Below are 23,262 nucleotides of genomic sequence, written 5' to 3'. Positions count from 1 at the left end.
CACGCCTACTCATTCAAGGGTTTTTCTTTGTTTTTACTATTTTCAACATTGTAGAATAATAGTGAAGACATCAAAAATATGAAATAACACATGGAATCATGAAGTAACCTATTTTTTTCTAAACAAATCCAAAATATATTTTAGATTTTTCAAAGTAGCCACCCTTTGCCTTGATGACAGCTTGGCACACTCTTGGCATTCTCTCAAACCAGCTTCACCTGGAACACTTTTCCAACAGTCTTGAAGGAGTTCCCACATATTCTGAGCCCTTGCTGGCTGCTTTTCCTTCACTCTGCAGTCCAACTCATCCCAAACTATCTCAATTGGGTTCAGGTCGGGTGATTGTGGAGTCATCTCTCCTTTCATCTGATGCAGCACTCCATCACTCTCCTTCTTGGTCAAATAGCCTTAACACAGCCTGGAGGTGTGTTTTGGGTCTTTGTCCTGTTGAAAAACAAATGATAGTCCCACTAAGCACAAACCAGATGGGATGGCATATCGCTGGAGAATTCTGTGGTATCCATGCTGGTTAAGTGTGCCTTGAATTCGAAATAAATCACTGACAGTGTCACCAGCAAAGCACCCCCACACCATCACACCTCCTCCTCCATGCTTCACAGTGGGACTCACACATGTGGAGATCATCCATTCACCTTCTCTGCATCTCACAAAGACACGGCAGTTGGAACAAAACATCTCAAATTTGGACTCATCTGACCATAGGACAGATTTTCACTGGTCTAATGTCCATTGCTCGTGTTTCTTGGCCCAAGCAAGTCTCTTCTTATTATTGGTGTTCTTTGGTAGTGGTTTCTTTGCAGCAATTCGACCATAAAGGCCTGATTCATGCAGTCTCCTCTGAACAGTTGATGTTGAGATGTGTCTGTTACTTGAACTCTGTGAAGCATGTATTTGGGCTACAATCTGAGGTGCAGTTAACTGTAAAGAATGTATCCTCTGCAGCAAAGGTAACTCTGGGTCTTCCTTTCCTGTGGCGGTCCTCATGAGAACCAGTTTCATCATAACACCTGATGGTTTTTGCGACTGCTCTTGAAGAAACTTTCAAAGTACTTGAAATGGATTTACTACCTTCATGTCTTAAAGTAATGATGGACTGTCGTTTCTCTTTGCTTATTTGAGCTGTTCTTGCCATAATAGGGACGTGGTATTTTACCAAATAGGGCTATCCTCTGTATACAACCCCTATCTTGTCACAACACAACTGATTGGCTCAAATGCAAAAAGAAGGAAGAAATTAACAATGCACACCTGTTAATTGAAATTCATTCCAGTTGACTACCTCATGAAGCTGGTTGAGATAATGCCAAAAGTGTTCAAAGTAGGCAAAGGGTGGCTACTTTGAACAATATAAAATAAAACATATATTTTGATTTGTTTAACACTTTTTTGGTTACTACATGATTCCATATGTGTTATTTATTCGTTTTGATGTCTTCACTATTATTCTACAATGTAGACAATAGTAAAAATGAGTAGAATGAGTGAATGAGTAGGTATGTCAAAACATTTTACTGGTACTGTATATATTGAAAGAAATAAGGAATTCCAGTCATTTATTATCCATTTCAATCTTTCCCAACATGTGTTACTTTTTCACTGCGCTGTCTCCCAATTTATTCCATACAGTATACACTATTGTAAAAATAATGCAAGAACTTAACATTTTCTTTAAAGCACTGAAAAATAGTAACCTATTACATAAACATTTTCATGGAGACATCTGTAGGGGGAAACATTGTTAACCTTTTTTTGCACTGCTAACGAAGTGGCCACCAAGTAGCCACCTCACAGTCAGACCAGCCCAAGATGCCTTTGTGGTTATACGAGGCGATGTGAGCACTTCAGACTCTAGAGGTCTCCGTCCATTATGCAGCAACATCCACCTATCCAGATTCTGCCCCTCACGTTCTAGTGCAGCGGACAACGGTATAGGAGAAGACCGCTCAGAGCCACGGAGACAGAGGGAACCTGAGGGATGCACGCTTCCCGAACGAGACAGAAAGAACGGGAACTTTGATTTGACGCGAGGCTGATAAAATTACGATAATATAGAGCTGCATTCCTTAGTGAAGGGATGCATTGACATGTTGAGTGTTCAAAAATGATGTCCTTGGTTCCCTGCTCATTGTAGATTATATTTAATGTATCTCTCCTATTTCTGATGTGCTACTTCATTGTGACTGTACACTTGGGTCACCCGCATGAATTTTAAGGCAACCGGAGCGCATTGTTTCCAGCTTCGTTTCATGGGATTTCCAGTCGTGTCGGGTGCCGTGATGTCTGCAACATTTCGCTCTTTGTTTCTGGGTAAGTGAGTTCCCAATCGCAAATATGTACTTATTTAATAGGAGAGTATCAATGTGACGATAAGTATTTAATCAGGTTTTTGTTATGAATTATTATGATTTATATAGAGACGTTATATAAATGTGTATTGTTCACAAAAAATGTACCATAGCTAACAGCGCTCTATTGTCCGTAATTTTATCCAGAATTATATCAAAATTAGCCTAACAATTATGTAACAAACTATTCATAATTGTTTATCTCACGTTCTTTTTGAGTAGCCTAGATCACTTTGACAAATTAGTCATTTTATCATGTAAAATCAAAAGTAAATGAGATGAGACTTAATTGCGATAAATTGGCTAATTCAAGTGAAGAATTAGTGTTAAGAAAAAAAGTTCACTTCGTTTAAAAAAAGAAACCCTTACAATGTGAATTGAAAGCTGTGTTAATGATCACTGTACAAAGGCTACACTTCAGGCATTCACTTGACTGGTGCTGGACAAAGACTGTATGTAGTCTGAGTGTATTCTAGGCTATTCATTAGGCTATTCATTGTCTGTTAATGGCAGATTAAACACAACTGCTTCTTATCAGAAAGCACAAAGACAGGGCACGCCACATATAATCCGAATCACAAACTAATGTGCTGTGACACCGATTGGCAAACAGATATTTCTAATAGACCACGGCGGGTGGTGAGCGAGCAGCTCGGCTGGTGCCCTTAAGAGGAATGAGGAAGCTGGATATCGCATGCCCGCGTGTGCCGGGGTCAGAGCTCGCAAGAGTGGTGCAAAGCAAACGTTGAAGATTCTCGGGCTTGTCTCCTTTGGTTAAATTCCAACAATTCCGTCCATCGTTGTGATGGTGCATTCCAGAACAATTGTTATGTCTATTGACAGTTTGTTAGCTATAGCCTTCTGTGTGTAGCCTAATGTGTCCAGCAAACTTAGACCTGTAATATACTGTGTATTTGATTTGCAATAGCACATTAAATGCAAATATATTTGGATGTTAAATTGGGCCCTAAAGTCTTCTTTTGTCCAAATTCAATGCAACGTCCACAATTCTTGCAGTAACCTCACAATGTCTAAATTGCACTGTGAGGTTTCTAAAAATTCAGGAAATACCATAGCTAGAGCTTTACATGTTCAAAGTACAGTAGCTATGCCTGAATGAGGTCTCAGTAGCCTGCCCTGCAAGTATGGGCGTATGAGTGAGGCAGACAAATGATGTGGGTTGTCGTCCATTGACCGACTTAAATAGTTGGACTGAGGATGGGACACGCCATAGCACATTAAGCCACTCTGTCACTGGGATAATGAGGATCATCATATAACCACTGTGTTCATTTTCTATAGCCTATAGGCTGGGGATCACTGGGTTGGCAGTCTAGACATGCAATAATAGCTTTAGTGTACTGTATTATCAGCTATTCATTTTGTTAGCTGGTGGTGATGATGGTGGTGGTGGTGATGATAGTGATGATGATGATGGTTATGGTGATGATGACGATGATAGTGGTGATGATGATGATGGTGGTGGTGGTGAGGATGATGATTATGGTGTGGGGGTTTTGGTGGTGGTGATGTTGATGTTGAGTATGATGGAATTGGTACACTATATATACAAAAGTATGTGGACACCCCTTCATATTAGTGGATTCGGCTATTTCAGCCACACCCGTTGCTGACAGGTGTATAAAATCGTGCACACAGCCATGCACTCTCAATAGACGGACATTGGCAGTAGAATGGCCTTACTAAAGAGCTCAGTGACTTTCAACATGGCACCGTCACAGGATGCCAGCTTTCCAACAATTCAGTTCATAAAATTTCTGCCCTGCTAGAGCTTCCCCGGTCAACTGTGAGTGCTGTTATTGTGAAATGGAAACATCTAGGATCAACAACGGCCCAGCTGCAAAGAGGTAGGCCACACATGCTCACAGAATGGGCCGAATGCTGAAGCATGTAGCGCATAAAAATCATCTGTCCTCGTTTGCAACACTCACTACCGAGTTCCAAACTGCCTCATGAAGCAACGTCAGCACAATAACTGTTCATCGGGAGCTTCATGAAATGGGTTTCCATGGAAGAGCAGCCTCACACAAGCCTAAGATCACCATGCTCAATGCCATGCATCGGCTGGAGTGGTGTAAAGCTCGCTGCCATTGGAACCGGAGCAGTGGAAAGCTATTTTTCATGGTTCAGGCCCCTTAGTTCCAGGGAAGGGAAATCTTAACGCTACAGCATACAATAACTTTCTAGATGATTCGGTGCTTCCAACTTTGTGGCAACAGTTTGTGGAAGGCCATTTTCCTGTTTCAGCATGACAATGCCCCTGCGCACAAAGCGAGGTGCATACAGAAATGGTTTGTAGAGATCAGTGTGGAAGAACTTAACTGGCCTGTACAGAGACCTAACCTCAACCCCATCAACACCTTTGGGATGATTTGGAATTAGACTGCAATGAATTAGACTGCAGGCCAGGCCTAATCACCCTAAATCAGTACCCGACCTCACTAACGCTCTTGTGGCTAAATGGAAGCAAGTCCCCGCAACAATGTTCCAAAATCTAGTGGAAAGCCTTCTGTTATAGCAGGAAAGAGAGACCAACTCCATTATTTTGGAATGAGATGTTCGACAAGCAGATGTCCACATACTTTTGTTCATGTAGTGTATTATTGTTTGTATTTGGCAGATTAGTGTAGTGCTGATGTTATCGTCAGATGGCATACATGTGGTTACATATCCCTCTGTATGGTCTTTAATAATGTAAAACCAGGTTGAAGGACATTTCCCTTATAATTATGAACAGATCAACACAGAGGCTGAGCTAAGAGAGAAGAGCTTATTCTATTATGGAATGATCAATACTCATTAATAGAGCTCATTTCCTTTTAATTTGTCTTTGGCCTTGGAAGTCCTGAGACATTCTTAATTTAATATCTGTGGGAGATGTAATATCCAGTGTTCCCTTTATAGATAAGTACCACAATTAAACACCACAGAAAACCTTAACTGCCTTTATCAAGGCATACATCACGAAATGAACAGAATAGTAGAAGGTCAAATAATGTGGTAAAGCCCTTAAAACTGCTGGAAGTAGAACCAGAGTAACCAAACCAAAGTAGTGGAGCTTAATGATGGATTGCCTGCCTGTCCTTCCCTCTGCAAAATATGGTATTGAATGGAAAATGTTAAATTACTGTCCATGAAGTAATAACAGATTGTAATTCACTTGACAGAAATGTAATGGGAAAAACGAGTAGCCTTTCTGTTCGAGTTATTCATTTCCAACCCCCAAACGCCCTCATTTCAAATGGAGCTTATGCGCTATGATATTTAGCAGTCTTGCATCTATGCTGCACTATTTGAGTTACATCCTCACGTCTAATCACTGTTCATCTGATCCACTATGTATGGAGATAGATACTAGGTTTAAAATGGGTTTCTGTTCCCATTCTATATTTAGCAAGTCTCCAGGGGTGGACAAAGGATCTCTCAAATGTGGAGATGACAGGAGCCTCCAGAGCCAGAGGTTATGAAGTGACATCTTGATGTGTTTGCTCCTAAATCACACTCCCACACATACTAACCCCCCCATATCTCACACTAATACAAACACACAGCCATTTAAAAAAAATCAGATGACCATAGAAAGCATTAAGGCTGTAGTTCTAGTTATTGCATATTTAGTCAGTATTCATCGACTAGGGGCTGTATTCAATCAAATCAGATGTTATTAGTCACATGCACCGATTACAACAGGTGTAGACCTTACAGTGAAATGCTTACTTACGAGCCCCTAACCAACAATGCAGGTTAAAAAAAAGAAATAATAATAATATTAAGAAGAAGAAATAAAAGTAACAAGTAGTTAAAGAGCAGCAGTAAAATAGCAATAGCGAGACTATATATAGGAGGGGGACCGGTACAGAGTCAATGTGCGGGGGCACCGGTTAGTCAATGTATCAAATTTATTTATAAAGCCCTTCTTACATCAGCTGATGTCACAAAGTGATATAAAGAAACCCAGCCTAAAACCCCAAACAGCAAGCAATGTAGGTGTAGAAACACGGTGGCTAGGAAAAACTCCCTAGAAAGGCCAGAACCTAGGAAGAAACCTAGAGAGGAACCAGGCTATAAGGGGTGGCCAGTCCTCTTCTGGCTGCGCCGGGTGTAGATTATAACAGAACATGGCCAAAATGTTCAAATGTTCATAGATGACCAGCACGGTCAAATAATAATAATCACAGTAACAGCACCTCAGGAGTAAATGTCAGTTGGCTTTTCATAGCCGATCATTCAGAGTATCTCTACCACTCTTGCTGTCTCTAGAGAGTTGAAAACAGCAGGTCTGGGACACGTTAGCACGTCCAGTGAACGGGTCAGGGTTCCATAGACCCAGGCAGGACAGTTGAAACTGGAGCAGCAGCATAACCAGGTGGACTGGGGACAGCAAGGAGTTATCAGGCCAGGTAGTCCTGAGGCATGGTCCTAGGGCTCAGGTCCTCAGAGAGAAAAAATAGAGAAAGAAAGAAAGAGAGAGAGAGAGAGAGAAAAAGCGAGAGAGAGAGAAAAGGAGAGGGAGAGAATTAGAAAGAGCATACTTACATTCACACAGGACACTGGATAAGACAGGAGAAATACTCCAGTTATAACAGACTGACCCTAGCCCCCGACACATAAACTACTGCAGCATAAATACTGGAGGCTGAGACAGGAGGGGTCAGGAGACACTGTGGCCCCATCCGACGATGCCCCCGGACAGGGCAAAACAGGTAGGATATAACCCCACCCACTTTACCAAAGCAAAGCCCCCACACCAGAGGGGTATCTTCAACGATCAACTTACTATCCTGAGACAAGGCCGAGTATAGCCCACGAAGATCTCCCCCACGGCACGAACCCAAGGGGGGGCGCCAACCCTGACAGGAAGATCACATCAGTGACTCAATCCACTCAAGTGACGCACCCCTCCTAGGCACAGCATGGAAGAGCACCAGTAAGCCAGTGACTCTGCTCCTGTAATAGGGTTTGAGGCAGAAATCCCATTGGAGAGAGGGGAGTCGGCCAGGCAGAGACAGCAAGGGTGGTTCGTTGCTCCAGTGCCTTTCCGTTCACCTTCACACTCCTGGGCCAGACTACACTCAATCATAGGACCTACTGAAGAGATGAGTCTTCAATAAAGACTTAAAGGTTGAGGCCGAGTCTGCATCGCTCACATGGATAGGCAGACCATTCCATAAAAATGGAGCTCTATAGGAGAAGGCTCTGCCTCTAGCTGTTTGCTTAGAAATTCTAGGGACAGTAAAGGAGGCCTGCGTCTTGTGACCCTAGCGTACGTGTAGGTATGTACGGCAGGACCAAATCGGAAAGATAGGTAGGAACAAACCCATGTAATGCTTTGTAGGTTAACAGTAAGCCAGTGTAGAGAGGTTAGCATTGGATAAATATTATCATATTTTTTGGTTCTAGACAAGATTCTAGCAGCCGTGTTTAGCACTAACTGAAGTTTATTTAGTGCTTTATCCAGGTAGCCGGAAACTAGAGCATTGCTGTAGTCTAACCTAGATGTGACAAAAGCATGCATACATTTTTCTGTATCATTTTTGGGCAGAAAGTTTCAGATTTTTGCAATGTTACGTAGTTGGAAAAAAGCTATCCTTGAAATATTCTTGATGTTCATCAAAAGCGAGATCAGGGTCCAGAGTAATGCTGGTCCTTCATGGTTTTATTTGAGACAACTGTACAACCATCAAGATTAATTGTCAGATTCAACAGAAGAGCTCTTTGTTTCTTTGCACCTAGAACTAGTGTCTCTGTTTTGAGATGTTCTAAAAGTAGAACATTTGCCACCATACACTTCCTTATGTCTGAAATACAGGCTTCCAGGGAGGGCAATTTTGGCGCTTCACCATGTTTCAACGAAATGTACAGCTGTGTATCGTCCGCATAGCAGTGAAAGTTAACATTATGTTTCCGAATGACATCCCCAAGAGGTAAAATATATAGTGAAAACAATAGTGGTTCTAAAACGTAGCCTTGAGGAACACAGTTGATTTGTCGTAGGACAAACCATCTACAGAGACATACGGATATCTTTCCGACAGATAAGATCTAAACCAGGCCAGAGCTTGTCCGTGTAGACCAATTTGGGATCCAATCTCTCCAAAAGAATGTGGTGATCGATAGTATCAAAAACAGCACTAAGGTCTAGGAGCACGAGGACAGATGCAGAGCCTCGGTCTGACGCCATTAAAAGGTCATTTAGCACCTTCACAAGTGCATTCTCAGTGCTATGATGGGTCTAAAACCATTGTTTCATATACATTGTTTGTCTTCAGGAAGGCAGTGAGTTGATGCGCAACAGCTTTTCTAAAATTTCTGAGAGGAATGGGAGATTCAATATAGGCCAATAGTTTGTTATATTTTCTGGGTCACGTTTTGGCTTTTTCAAGAGAAGCTTTATTACAGCCACTTTTAGTGAGTTCGGTACACATCCGGTGGATAGAGAGCCATTTATTATGTTCAACATAGGATTGCCAAGCACAGGAAGTAGCTCTTTCAGTAGTTTAGTTGGAATAGGGTCCAGTATGCAGCTTGAAGGTTTAGAGGCCATGATTATTTTCGTCAAGGTGTCAAGAGATATAGTATTAAAAAACTTGAGTGTCTCCCTTGATCCTAGGTCCTGACAATGTTGTGCAGACTCAGAACAACTGTGCTTTGGAGGAATTTTCAGATTTAAAGAGGAATCCGTAATTTTCTTTCTAATGATCATGATCTTTTCGTCAAAGAAGTTCATGAATTTATCACTGCTGAAGTGAAAGCTATCCTCCCTTGGGGAATGCTGCTTTTTAGTTAGCTTTGCGACAGTATCAAAAATACATTTTGGATTGTTCTTATTTTCCTCAATTAAGTTGGAAATATAGGATGATCGAGCAGCAGGGCTCTTCGACACTGCACGGTACTGTCTTTCCAGTTTGGTGTAGCACCATTACGTTCCAATTTTCTGGAAGCTTGCTTCAGAGCTCGGGTACTTTCCCTATACCAGGGAGCCTGTTTCTTATGAGAAATGTTTTTTGTTTTTAGGGTGCGACTGCATCTAGGGTATTATGCAAGGTTAAATTGAGTTCCTCAGTTAGATGGTTAACTGATTTTTGTACTCTGACGTCCTTGGGGAGGTGGAGGGAGTCTGGAAGAGCATCTAGGAATCTTTAGGTTGTCCGAGAATTTATAGCACAACTTTTGATGATAATTGTTTGGGGTCTAAGCAGATTATTTGTTGCGATTGCAACATAACAAAATGGTGGTCCGATAGTCCAGGATTATGAAGGAAAACATTAAGATCCACAACATTTATTCCATGGGACAAAACTAGGTCCAGAGTATGACTGTGGCAGTGAGTAGGTCCAGAGACATATTGGACAAAACCCACTGAGTCGATGATGACTCCAAAAGCCTTTTGGAGTGGGTCTGTGGACTTTTCCATGTGAATATTAAAGTCATCAATAATGTGAATATTATCTGCCATGATTACAAGGTCCGATAGGAATTCAGGGAACTCAGTGAGGAATGCTGTATATGGCCCAGGAGGTCTGTAAACAGTAGCTATAAAGTGATTGAGTAGGCTGCATAGATTTCATAACTTGAAGCTCAAAAGATGAAAACGCAGTCGTTTTTTTTGTCAATTGAAATTTGCTGTCGTAAATGATAGCAACACCTCCGCCTTTGTGGGATACGCAGGGGATGTGGTCACTAGTGTAACCAGGAGGTGAGGCCTCGTTTAACACAGTAAATTCATCAGGCTTGAGCAGTGGTTTCAGTCAGGCCAATCACATCAATATTATGATCCGTGATTAGTTAATTGACTATAACTGCCTTGGAAGTGAGGGATCTAACATTAAGTAGCCCTATTTTGAGGCGTGAGATATCACAATCTCTTTCAATAATGACAGGAATGGAGGAGGTCGTTATTCCAGTGAGATTGCTAAGGCGACCACCGCCATCTTTAGTTTTGCCCAACCTAGATCGAGGCACAGACATGGTCTCAATGGGGATAGCTGAGCTGACTACACTGACTGTGCTAGTGGCAGACACCACTAAGCTGGCAGGCTGACTAACAGCCTGCTGCCTGGCCTGCACCCTATTTCTTCATGAAGCTAGGGGAGTTAGAGCCCTGTCTATGTTCGTAGTTGAGATGAGAGCACCCCTCCAGCTAGGATGAAGTCCGTCACTCGTCAGCATGCCAGGCTTGGTCCTGTTTGTGGGTGAGTCCCAGAAAGAGGGCCAATTATCTACAAATTATATATTTTTGGGAGGGGCAGAGAACAGATTTCAACCAGTGATTTAGTTGTGAGACTGATCACTAGAGCTCATCACTCCCCCTAACTGGGAGGGGGCCATAGACAATTACTTGATGCCAACATATTTCTAGCTGATTTACACGCTGAAGCTATGTTGCGCTTGGTGACGTCTGACAGTTTCATCCTAACATCGTTGGTGCTGACATGGATAACAATATCCCTATACTCTCTACACTTGCCAGTTTTAGCCTTAGCCAGCACCATCTTCAGATTAGCCTTAACGTCAGTAGCCCTGCCCCCTGGTAAACAGTGTATGATCGCTGGATGATTCGTCAAAGTCTAATATTGCGGGTAATGGAGTCGCCAATGACTTGGGTTTTCAATTTGTCAAAGCTAATGGTGGGAGGCTTCGGCGTCTCAGACCCCTTAACGGGAGGAGGAGAGACCAGAGAAGGCTCGGCCTCTAACTCCGACCCGTTGCTTAATGGGGAGAACTGGTTGAAAGTTTCTGTCGGCCGAATGAGTGTCACCGGTTGAGCATTCCTTCAGTTTTTCCTTCCAGAAGCCATGAGAAAATTGTCCGGCTGCGGGGACTGTGCGAGGGGATTTATACTACTATCTGTACTTATTGGTGGCACAGATGCTGTTTCATCCTTTCCTACACACAAATTACCCTTGCCTAACGATTGCGTCTGAAGCTGGGCTTGCAACACAGCTATCCTCGCCATAAGGCGATCATTCTCCTGTATATTATCAGTACAGCGACTGCAATTAGAAGGCATAATGTTAATGTTACTATTTAGCTTCGGCTGGTGGAGGTCCTGACGAACCATGTCCAGATAAAGCATCCGGACTGAAAAAATTGAATGAAAAAGTTGTAAAAGAAGTGTAATATAAATGTTAATTAGAAAGTAAAAACCGTAGGTAGCAGGTAGCAAAGTAAGATTAGCAACAAACTGCACAACAGCACGTAAACAAGTCTACAAGTTGTGACTGGAAATGATGCCAAAAAACAAGTCAACTAATCCTCCGAGGTAACTGAGGTAATATGTACATGTAGGTAGATCATTAGTGTCTATGCATAGATGATAACAACAGAGAGTAGCAGCAGAGTAAAAGAGGGGGGGAGCAATACAAATAGTCTGGGTAGGCATTTGATTAGATGTTCAGGAGTCTTAGGCTTGGGGGTAAAAGCTGTTTAGAAGCCTCTTGGACCTAGACTTGGCGCTCCGGTATCACTTGCCTTGCGGTAGCAGAGAGAACAGTCTATGACTAGGATGGCTTGAGTCCTTGACAATTTTTAGGGCCTTCCTCAGACACTGCTTGATATAGAGGTCCTGGATGGCTGGAAGCTTTGCCCCAGTGATGCACTGGGCTGTACGCACAACCCTCTGTAGTGCCTTGCGATTGGAGGCCGAGCAGTAGCCATATCAAGCAGTGAGTGATGCAACCAGTCAGGATGCTCTCAATGGTGCAGCTGTAGAACCTTTTGAGAATCTGAGGACCCATGCCAAATGTTTTCAGTCTCCTGAGGGGGAATAGGCTTTGTCATGCCCTCTTCACAACTGCCTTGATGTGCTTGGACCGTGTTAGTTTGTTGGTGATGTGGACACCAAGGAACTTGAAGCTCTCAACCTGCTCCACTACAGCCCTGTTGATGAGAATGGGGGCGTGCTCGGTCCTCTTTTTCCTGTAGCCCACAATCATCTCCTTTGTCTTGATCACGTTGAGGGAGAGGTTGTTGTCCTGGCACCACACGGCCAGGTCTCTGACCTCCTCCCTATAGGCTGTCTCGTCGTTGTTGGTGATCAGGCCTACCACTGTTGTGTCATCGGCAACCTTAATAATGGTGTTGGAGTCGTACTTGGCCGTGCAGGATGTGACTGAACACGCACCCCTTAGGGGCCCCTGTGTTGAGGATCAGTGTGGCGGATGTGTTGTTACCTACACTTACCACCTGGGGGCGGCCCATCAGGAAGTCCAGGATCCAGTTGCTTAGGGAGGTCTTTAGTCCCAGGGTCCTTAGCTTATTGATGAGCTTTGAGGGCACTATGGTGTTGAATGCTGAGCTGTAGTCAATGAATAGCATTCTCACATAGATGCTCCTTTTGTCCAGGTGGGAAAGGGCAGTGTGGAGTGCAATAGAGATTGCATCATCTGTGGATCTGTTAGGGTGGTATGCAAATCAGAGTGGGTCTAGGGTTTCTGGGATAATGGTGTTGATGTGAGCCATGACCGCCTTTTAAAGCACTTCATGGCTACAGACATGAGTGCTGCGGGTTGGTAGCAATTTAAGCAGGTTACCTTAGTGTTCTTGGGCACAGGGACTATGGTGGTCTGCTTGAAACATGTTGGTATTACAGACTCAGACAGGGAGAGGTTGAAAATGTCAGTGAAGACACTTGCAAGTTGGTCAGCGCTGGCTCGCAGTACACGTCTTGGTAATCCATCTGGCCCTGCGGCCTTGTGAATGTTGACCTGCTTTATGGTCTTACTGACATCGGCTACGGAGAGCGTGATCACACAGTCTTCCGGAACAGCTAGTGCTCTCATGCATGTTTCAGTGTTATTTTCCTTGAAGCGAGCATAGAAGTAGTTTAGCTCGTCTGGTAGGCTCGTGTCACTGGGAAGCTCTCGGCTGTGCTTCCCTTTGTAGTCTGAAATGGCGAGAGTCAGAGCCGGTGTAGTACAATTCGATCTTAGTCCTGTATTGACGCTTTGCCTGTTTGATGGTTCTTCGGAGGGCATAGCGGGATTTCTTATAAGCTTCCGGGTTAGAGTCCCGCTCCTTGAAAGCGGCAGCTCTAGCCTTTAGCTCAATACGGATGTTGCCTGTAATCCATGGCTTCTGGTTTGGGTATGTACGTACAGTGGTTCCTTCTTTAAAAGTTGCAGCGTACAGCGGCGCAGCTTGCATGGTGCGGTAGAATTCTATGGCACGTTATTTATGTGTAAACCACTGGTTCCATTAATGCTAGTTAGTGCTAGTTTGACCACCAAATAATATATTTGAGAGGCATTTGATAGCCTTCAATAATGGCTGTACTAGAGAATGCGGGCAAGCGGGAGACCGGGGTTCAATTTCCCGACGGGGAGGAAGGAGTAGGCTGTCCTTGTAACTTATGAATTTGTTCTTAATTGATTCCATATGTGTTATTTCATAGTTGTGGTACAATGTAGAAAATAGTGAAAATAAAGAAAATCCCTGGAATGAGTAGGTGTGTCCAAACTTTTGACTGGTACTTGCTTAATTCATTTGATTAATATTATAGTGTTTTTATTCCAAGAATAACGAAAACCCTCTGGGTTTCTTTTTGGATGGAACAGAAAATATGGCGCTGTACAACGTGATGTCGGGAGTACAGTACTGAATCCCCATGTAGCCCACGGGGGGGGAAGGAATAGGCTGTCCTTGTAAATAAGAATTTGTTCTTAACTGACTTGCCTAGTTAAATAAAGGTTGCACTAAGAGCATCAAATTTCTGCACTCTAATTCTAGTCTAAACAATACCCAAGCGGAGATTAAGTGAAAATAAAAATCTCAATAATTTATCAAGACCAGTCCCCATGCTTGTCTCAGAGCAGTGTGAAACGGTGCTAAAATAGTTGTAGGCTTTTGCTTCAAATCCTATTGCCTCTAACTTCAATATGCTCTTCAAATAAATAAGACCTGCGCCACTTTTAACAGCACATTACTCAACATTAGTGAGACTCATGTCGCCTACGGTGGGCCTACAGTATATCGAAAAATATGACGTGACTCTCCACCAATAATTACATATAAAGGATTGGAAGATTGGAGCATATTTCTGTAATTCAGTGATATTTATTCCCATAGTAATTTGTTATGAATCCATAACTAAATAAACATTATACATCTGAAAGAGTATTTTTGTAATTATTTTATTAATGAAGGCATAAAGATGCCATTATTAGTTACATTGTTTGAACGTGCAGACTGGCACTAAGAACAGAACCCCTTCCTCCCTTCCCTATGGCTAGGTCAGTCTTCTGTGTGTGGCTCTGCGGCCCATCCCGTGCCCCCTGCCCTTGTGTGTTGCGTGCTTTCAGTGGATACAGCTGAAGAACTGCAAGGCAGTCCCATTGTGCGCCACTTGTCCTGCTAATAACAGGGTTAATAATATATCTATGAGAATTTCCAACAAGCTTTGTTTAAAAAATAACAATATTTTGGAGATTATTTTGTTTTCCAAAAACGTAAAATGAGCGAGAAAAAGGCCATTCTTGAACATGGGGTGAGACAATGTTACTAATTTGTAAATAAAGCCTGTTTGTTATTTATAATTATTTATTTCATGGGTCTCCCAGTCAACAGTATTGAACCAGCATCTGCAGCAACACAGCTTGCACTGCCATGCAGTGTCTTAGACCATTGCGCCACACAGGTACTGTACAATGTCACTGGTTGGGAGTGGGCTACAGTACTACAGTAAGAGAAATATAAGACATTAGTGTAACAACAGTTTTAGTAAGTAATACTGAAGTCGTGCACAATTATCAGTCTCTATTTAGGTTTATGTCGCCCATTCATTGTCAGTTAGAGACACAGTAGGACCCAAAAGCATAATCAGAGCTCTAACTGCTCCTTGCGCTGGTCTGGAGCAATGAACTGGTGACGCAGGGTACTGTACTAAACCACAAATTACCTCTAAGTCCTGCGGTGTAAACTCACAATTTTTAAAGGAGGAACCCCTGTGGGGTCACTGTGGGGACATCATCATCGATGCACTTATTGATGAAGCCAATGACTGATGTGATGTACTCCTCAATGCAATCAGAGGAATTCCAGAATATACTCCAGTCTGTGCTAGCAAAACAGTTCTGTAGCTTAGCATCTGCTTCATCTGACCACTTTTTTATTGATTGTCGAGTCACTGGTGCTTCCTGCTTTAATTTCTGCAAGTAAGCAGGAATCAGGAGGATAGAATTATGGTCAGATTTGCCAAATGTAAGGCGAGGGAGAGCTTTGTATGCGTCTCTGTGTGTGGAGTAAAGGTGGTCCAGAGTTTCTTTCCCACTGGTTGCACATGCTGATAGAAATTTTGGTAAGACTGATTTAAGTTTCCCTGCAATCAAGTCCCCGGCCACTAGGAGCACCGCCTCTGGGTGAGCATTTTCCTGTTTGCTTATGGCCCAATACAGCTCAATGAGTGTGGTCTTAGTGTCAGCATCAGTCTGTGGTGGTATGTAGAGAGCTACGAAAAATACAGATGAAAACTAGAGGTAGATAGTGTGGTCTACAGCTTATCATGAGATACTCTAACTCGGGCGAGCAAAACCTATAGACTTTCTTAGATATCGTGCACAAGCTGTTATTTACAAAAATACATAGTCCGCCTCCCCTTGTCTTACCAGACGCCGCTGTTCTATCCTGCCGATACAGCGTATAACCAGCCAGCTGTATGTTTATAATGTCGTCATTCAGCCACAACTTCGTGAAGCATAAGATATTACAGTTGTGAATGTCCGGTTGGTAGTTTAATCTTCCGCATAGGTCATCGACTTTATTTCCCAAAGATTGCACGTTTGCTAGCAGAATGGAAGGCAGTGGGGGTTTATTCGATTGCCTACGAATTCTCAGAAGGCACCCCGCCCTCCGGCCCCATTTCCTCCACCTTCTCTTCACGCAAATGACGGGGATCTGGGTGTGTTCCCGGGAAAGCAGTATTCACGTCGGGCTCGTCGGACTTGTTGAAGGAAAATAAGGATTCTGCAAGTTCGTGATGAGTAATCGCAGTTCTGATGTCCAGAAGTTATTTTCTGTCATAAGAGACAGTAGCAGAAACATTATGTACAACATAAGTTATAAACAACGCAAAGAAACAAAAAAAAAACACAATTGGATAGGAACACGTAAAACGTCAGCCTTCTTCTCCGCCGCCATCTAATCCGTATCGCAGAAGTTCAGCGTTACAGCGTGATTGAAATTTAAAGATAATGTTCCTGCATTAGCAGAGACTGCATTCACTTAAACACTGCATATTTCTGCTCAATCGGAAATTACCTTTACATTTCTTTACATTGCACAATCTGTAATGCTTCAGCCCTAGATACTGATTTCCATCAACATGATTTGACATTCATTTTCCATAAAGCCTACATTTTCTACTTGGAGGTTGTTTTGGTTTTTAGGGTTGGGTTTCACTTGGCAGTTTTGAATTTGTGGGACAAAAATCACATGGTATTTAACACGCTTGGCCTGGACTCTTGGCTGGACAGTGCTTTGGACATTCTTGTGGTGTTTGAGGGAGGAAATTATCTTGATTGTTTGACTTATTAATGCTGTTGGAAGTCGCCGTAATACAAACAGAAAGTACACTATGAATGACTTGCACCTTTGGCATCAAGAGCAAAGAGAGAACAGATATGATTTACCTCCAAGGCTGTGTTTTGCTTTGGCAAAACATTAAATAATAGTGAATCCAAATATTTCAAGCTCTTGGCTGCAGAGATACACAAATGATGGAAGAACCTTTTAGAAGACATGTGAGCACACATCTGATGATCAGCCTATTGAGAAGATGTTCGAGCACAAAGGTCTGTCACTATTAGAACGATACACCCATATCGCTAACAAACACGGATTTGCTTTTCTTGCAGTTTTTCTAGATGAGTTATGTGTTACTAGATTCCTATGGCCTTTTTTTCTGGCTAATACGCTTTTCAATTTTTTCCGCTGAAAGAACATTGTTTAATAAATTGAGGTGCTTTTAGGAAGGTTTTTCCATCCAGAGCAAGCCTAGGGCCCGATTCAATCAGATCCGCTTTAGCCGACATCCGCATAGTGTTTGTTTTGGCAGTGTCAGAGGTGGAAATTTGTTAGAGCTGTCAAATCCACAAGCAGCTCTGTGGGTTAAGGCCAGTTAAGGCTATTGTGGATCACTGCCATTGGATGCAATGAAACCACACCTGACTAGAAGTTCATGCATCCGCTTTACAAGTTCATACACTCTAATTAACTTATAGGCATAAAACCCCACATCCAAATGAACATAAAAACATGCATTAGTCTAACATCAATGGTTTGACATTTTTATCAGTCATTATTTCTACCATCGATAGAGCCTACACTTTCTAACGCCATTTTGAACTTCTAATGCAGTAGGGATAATAAGGAAGGGAGTGGCACACAAGAGCAGCCGCTCCACGATTTGTCAGCTCATACCCCAGTTACACCTCCAACACCATCAACACATCAGCTATGTAGATCCTCCCAACTCCGGTTAACGTTGGTTAGTGCTTGATCTGATTGAATCCAGTTCCTACTTCTGTGTTTTGAATGAGAGCGACTTTAGGTGAAATAGTGCCTATTTTATACCTGTTCTTGCTCTCTCTGTGGAACATATCCACTGTGTGTATTTTTTTTACACTCAAAGACATCCTCGGTACAAGTAAAGGTCATTCTGGTGGGATGAAATTGTATATTTCAGCATGACAGATTTCCTCTCTTTTCTAAATCCTGCCTATTTTAACTCCCAGTGTCTCTCACCATCTAATTTGCATCAATACACTACATTGATGTTGGACATCAATTTCACCATTGATCAATGTTTTTTCAAAATGTATGACTCAAATACAGTATGTCTTCGTTTGAAATACGATGTAGCATTGACATGGGCCACAAACGTCTGGACAGGTAGCTTTGTGGTTAGAGGGTTCCAGGTAGCCTGGTGGTTAGAGCATTGGGCCAGTGAACAAATGTTTACTAGATCAAATCCCTGAGCTCACAAGGTAAAAATCTGTTGTTCTGCCCCTGAACAAGGCAATTAACCCACTGTTCATAGAATTTGTTCTTAACTGACTTGCCTAGTTAAATCAAGGTTAAATAAAAAACAGTACTGGATTTGTGTTGTTTTCTGACCTATGAATCTCAGCCACTTTTGAACCTTCACTGACAAAATTACTTCCAGATTATTTTGGAACACATGAACAGGAACTGCCTAGTTCACTTTATGGCTAACTTTTGACAGATGTTCTGGAGAGGGTCAGATTCAAGTTAACTCAAGCCACCTGTATAGTACAGTAGGCTACGTTCATTCTTGAATACCAATCTCTTCTTTTTATGTTATCTATCAAGCATTGTTATCTATCAAGCATTTTGGGTTCATAAATGGGGTTCAAACATAAGAGTGCCCTGCGGCTTTCTCTAATCTCTGCCGCCATGGTCATTTACGGGCAAAGGTTTGACTTTCTGCACTATTTGCTGCAGTAAATAACCATGAAAGTCATTGGAGCAAGGACAATTATTGTTTCTTTTCAGAAAGGCTTTGCCGCTAGTAAACATAAACAGTTTGATGAGGGTCTCTTTGATTGGACGCAGAGATCTGAGGGTGAACAAGACAAATACTGATGTTTTCTGCCCTGATCTACAAAGGGCATGGTGCTGCCTTGCGGTGATTCACCTCACTAAAGCCATGGTATGATATTTTTGAAATTGCAGATAGATTGTGTGTTCTATCAATTTAATTATTTGCATAATTTCTAATCCCTGTTATTTTCTCTATATTTCTTCCATCTACCCTACCATGATTGGAATAAACTAATGGATAACAATACTTCTACTGCTACTTGTAGTTATTTTCTCTTACATGTACGGTACATGTACTTAAATAATTTTAGATATATTTCTAATTTCTTGTTTCTGTAAATTCACCCACAGTGACCAATCCACCATTAATTCTGATCTTAACTCCAACCCTCTGATGTCCAGAGATGATGCCATTTTGCTATTTCCTTTTGCAATACATCCCTCCATTTTACTATTATGTCTTACGGGGATCCTGAACCTCCCTATTTGTAAAATGTTTACCAATATTGTAAAAAATATATGTACTTTACCCAAGAGTATAACGATATTTCCCATTGACTGATTGTGGTTTTTCAGATCCCCTAGTAAGTTATTGTTGCACATCAGTGCTTGACACTGTTGAACTTTAACCACATCTTTCAATTGATACCTAGTGTATTGGTCAAGTGAATAGAGATTGATCAAAATCAACACTTCTTTTGAATACCATTTAAAATGATTCAATTATCATAATTCATTGTTGGGATGCTATCATTCCAAGCTCACTGCTCTGTTTTGCTTCTCTCAAGCATGCTCTGCCTAAGTGAAAACTGTCAGCCCAGAATAAGGCTGGCACGCTTGTCTACTCTGAGCAGAACATGCTTTTGATCTGTGTTCTCTCTTTGGAAACTAGGTATATCTGTTTTCAGAGAGGCTGAGTGATCCGACGCAAGTACAGGAAAATAAATATCTTCAACCCCCCCCCCAAAAAAATCCCTGTACCAAAGGTGTCTTTCAATTTCAAGCAGCTTAGCATACTGCTTACATCAATGACACAAAAAGAATAACAAGTGCTTACCAATGTATTTTAGATGTGCTTTGCCTCCATTGAAAAGAATGGAATTGTCATTCTGTACGTTCGTTCCTTGGCTGAAATTGGCCAAACCTTCTTTTTCTCAGAGGCTCTAGTGAGCGTTTCCTCTGTGTCAAATGCTCAAGCCTCCTGTCACCTGAACGACCATTAGCTTGACCTGAGGTGATCACGCTGCAAGGCTAAGATGATGAGTTGTGATTTGACTGTTTTATGTTATTTGTCAAATGTGCAAGACCTTGCAAAATATGCAGGGAATTGTTGATTTTGCCCCAAAAAATCTGTAGGGACTAACTGATTATTATGTCCAAATAGAGGCTTTGATGTTAAAAATGCTTGATATGACTGAAGATCTGAATCATTTGGGAATATTGCTCTCAGAAGAATAGGTTCTCACTATAAAGCACTCCATGATAGGGATTATCAACTAGGGCAAGTTTTTCTTCGCTATTTAAGTGCTAATATTGTCACCCATCAGACTATTCTTGATTTAGTCTTGTCTTTGCATATACTAAATAATATATGTGTGAAATTTGTTTTGATTTAGAGTGGACCATTACCAAGCACCTGTATCGAAACAGGGGCAGGGGAAAGACATGTATGCACTTAAATAGCGAATGGAGGACGCTATTCCAGTGGTTCATTTTCATTCCAGTCTGTTGCAATGAGAAGCAATGTGCTTAATATTAGGAACGTTTAGAAATAAATATAGTAGGCTTAGCCTATAGAACGCTAATGGGATCATTCTCTTTTTAATAGAGGCCATCGCTCACGCAATTGCGCAGCCTAATGTTGCGCAACATGAGCTCATGGGCTCTCATGAAGGGTTTGATTTGATTTTGGATTACATTTGCATTGATGTCAGTGATTAGAGGGACAATAGAATGCTGAATACCAGACAGTTAGCAAGTTTGGTAGGTTACTAATGACCATCAGCAGCATCAGAGCTTGGAGATGACTAATTACTCTGACTAATGGGTCACGTGGAATTTGACTGCCGTTATGACCCATGAACTGCGGTGTGGCGGTAATACGATCACCGTAACAGCCCTAACTAAGGATGGACTTCTTCTCCCACATATGACGTTAAGAAATTGATTACAGATTTTTTTTAAATATCAACCCATGATGCAAAAGCATATTTCACAAGGCAATGGCAACCCTGTTGTTTTTTCTCTCTCTCTTTTTGTGGAATGGGAGCCAACTGAGTGAACGGAGGAAATGTTCCACGTCTGACTATTTAGACGCCTGCTGTTCCTTTCAATTTGAAACAGTCTATTAGCTCTGCTAGCAGGCCACTCCATTAGGTGTTCTGAACCCACGTGCTCCATTGTCTCACTCCATTTCCCTCTTGCTGCTCTCCCCCAAGAGTTAGTGCCAGTAATCAGCCTCCTGTTCTTCTTGCATTCATCTTCACCCCCATTGGTCATCACCACTCCATCCGGAAAAGATCCAAAGATGGAGGGTTTTTGCAGGGGGTATTTGGTGACCAGTTATTAGTGCATTTAAAAGTAAGGAAGAAGGAATGGGTAACCTGCATGTAGCATCAACAACTTGAGCACCATTTGTCTTCTTACCTGAGTCCAAGTCCCTATTTGATTTGGAGGGGTTTTAAAATCTGAAGTTTGTTCATGGTTCAATACTTTTGTTTTATGTCTGTAATTAATTGATCAATAACATAACGTCCTGTAATTCAGATAGGTGTCAATTATTTTATTCGAAACATGAAACTGGCTTTATATGATAAACACATATACTGATGCTGATTCATTTATAACTAAGGATAAATGCATTGGTCATCACGACTGCAGATCTTTTATTGCTATTCAGTACAACTAACTGTAGAATGCAATATTTAGGTCCCACGGTAGTGGCTTGCTTTTATCTTGTACTAGAGGCGTCATGATGGATGGTATAATTATCAAGCAACAATGCCAGGCACTTGGCTGTTCATACCACAGCAAAAACATTGTAAACTGGATATCGCTGATCAATCGCTAGGCTGCCTGCAATTAAGTGTGTAATGCTGCTGATTACACTAGCCTGCAGTGTGTCACACTAACAGTGACTCAGCCTTTAGACACTGAGAGGTGAGATGCACTCAATGGAAGAAGTTTATGTTTGCATAGGAGATTAAGTCACTTATTCAAGTGCTTAGGCCAGGGGTGTCAAACTCATTTTGTCCCGGGGGCCTCATTCGGTAAGGGGGCGCTTAAAATTGGTTAGATTTCCTCACTGCCAGAATTAGTAAAAATGTTTCCCCTATCCATCGTTTTTGGAATTTTCGATGCTCCCTGACTGTCTAGGTTTCATTTCAGTGAATATTAACGAGCTGGACAGAGTAAAGAAACTACACACTTTCAATTTGAATTTTGGATTTTTGTTTGTATTTTTTATTTATTTTTATTTTTATACAAATAATGGAATGTATGTTTGGCACCCATGGCTTAGAGTTAGTCCATGGTGAGTGTACAGTAGATTGCCCTCCCTGCTGAAAAAGCCATTTTTTCCTCCCTTCCTGTGAAACTGTTCCAGAACAGATGGCATCACCACCTTTACTTTTACGAGTCGTTAGACTTGACTTGTTGATGAAATGGAGCCTTTCCGCTTTACTGCCCATGCAGATGTGTAGCTCTATGGTTTGATGTTATCCACCCTGTAGCATAGTGCTGTGCAGCAACAGCGATGTAATACACTGCCCAAACACCTATGAGCATTACATTTACAGGCTTCAGATATTGCCTTTCCAAAGAGGGCACATTATGTTTTCCCATGACTGAGATGGCAGCAGCACCAAGACCTGTGCTCTGATAAAAGTGTAATGTGGGGTTGTTATCCTGTACGCCTGAAATACACACACACACATTCACACTCCTTCTCTCAGACACACACACATAGCATTCCAGAGGGACATCAGAGACTGTAACGTTCTTTGCTTCACGGAAACATGGCTCACTGGAGAGACGCAATCCGAAGCGGTGCAGCCAGCGGGTTTCTCCACGCATCGCGCCGACAGAAACAAACATCTTTCTGGTAAGAAGAGGGGCGGGGGCGTATGTCTTATGGCCAACGTGACACAAACATACAGGAACTCAAATCCTTCTGTTCACCTGATTTAGAATTCCTCACAATCAAATGTAGACCGCATTATCTACCAAGAGAATTCTCTTCGATTATAATCACAGCCGTATATATCCCCCCAAGCAGACACATCGATGGCTCTGAACGAACTTTATTTAACTCTCTGCA

The 23,262-nt window shown here is 42.0% G+C and overlaps 1 protein-coding gene across 1 annotated transcript in view; it reads left to right on the top strand.

The window, feature by feature from the left end:
- Positions 1-1,795: 1,795 nt before the first annotated feature.
- Positions 1,796-23,262, top strand: part of clmpb (CXADR like membrane protein b) — an 83,183-nt gene continuing 61,716 nt past the window's right edge. The window contains exon 1 of the mRNA XM_024443101.2: positions 1,796-2,328. Coding sequence (XP_024298869.2) covers positions 2,223-2,328 — 106 coding nt within the window. The 5' untranslated portion in view covers positions 1,796-2,222. The remainder of the gene's footprint in view (positions 2,329-23,262) is intronic.

This window comes from Oncorhynchus tshawytscha, linkage group LG13 (genome assembly GCF_018296145.1).
Source record: "Oncorhynchus tshawytscha isolate Ot180627B linkage group LG13, Otsh_v2.0, whole genome shotgun sequence".
Classification (NCBI taxonomy): domain Eukaryota; kingdom Metazoa; phylum Chordata; class Actinopteri; order Salmoniformes; family Salmonidae; genus Oncorhynchus; species Oncorhynchus tshawytscha.
The sequence above is the reverse complement of the archived record's forward strand: the minus strand, read 5'-3'. Positions and strand labels throughout refer to the sequence as shown.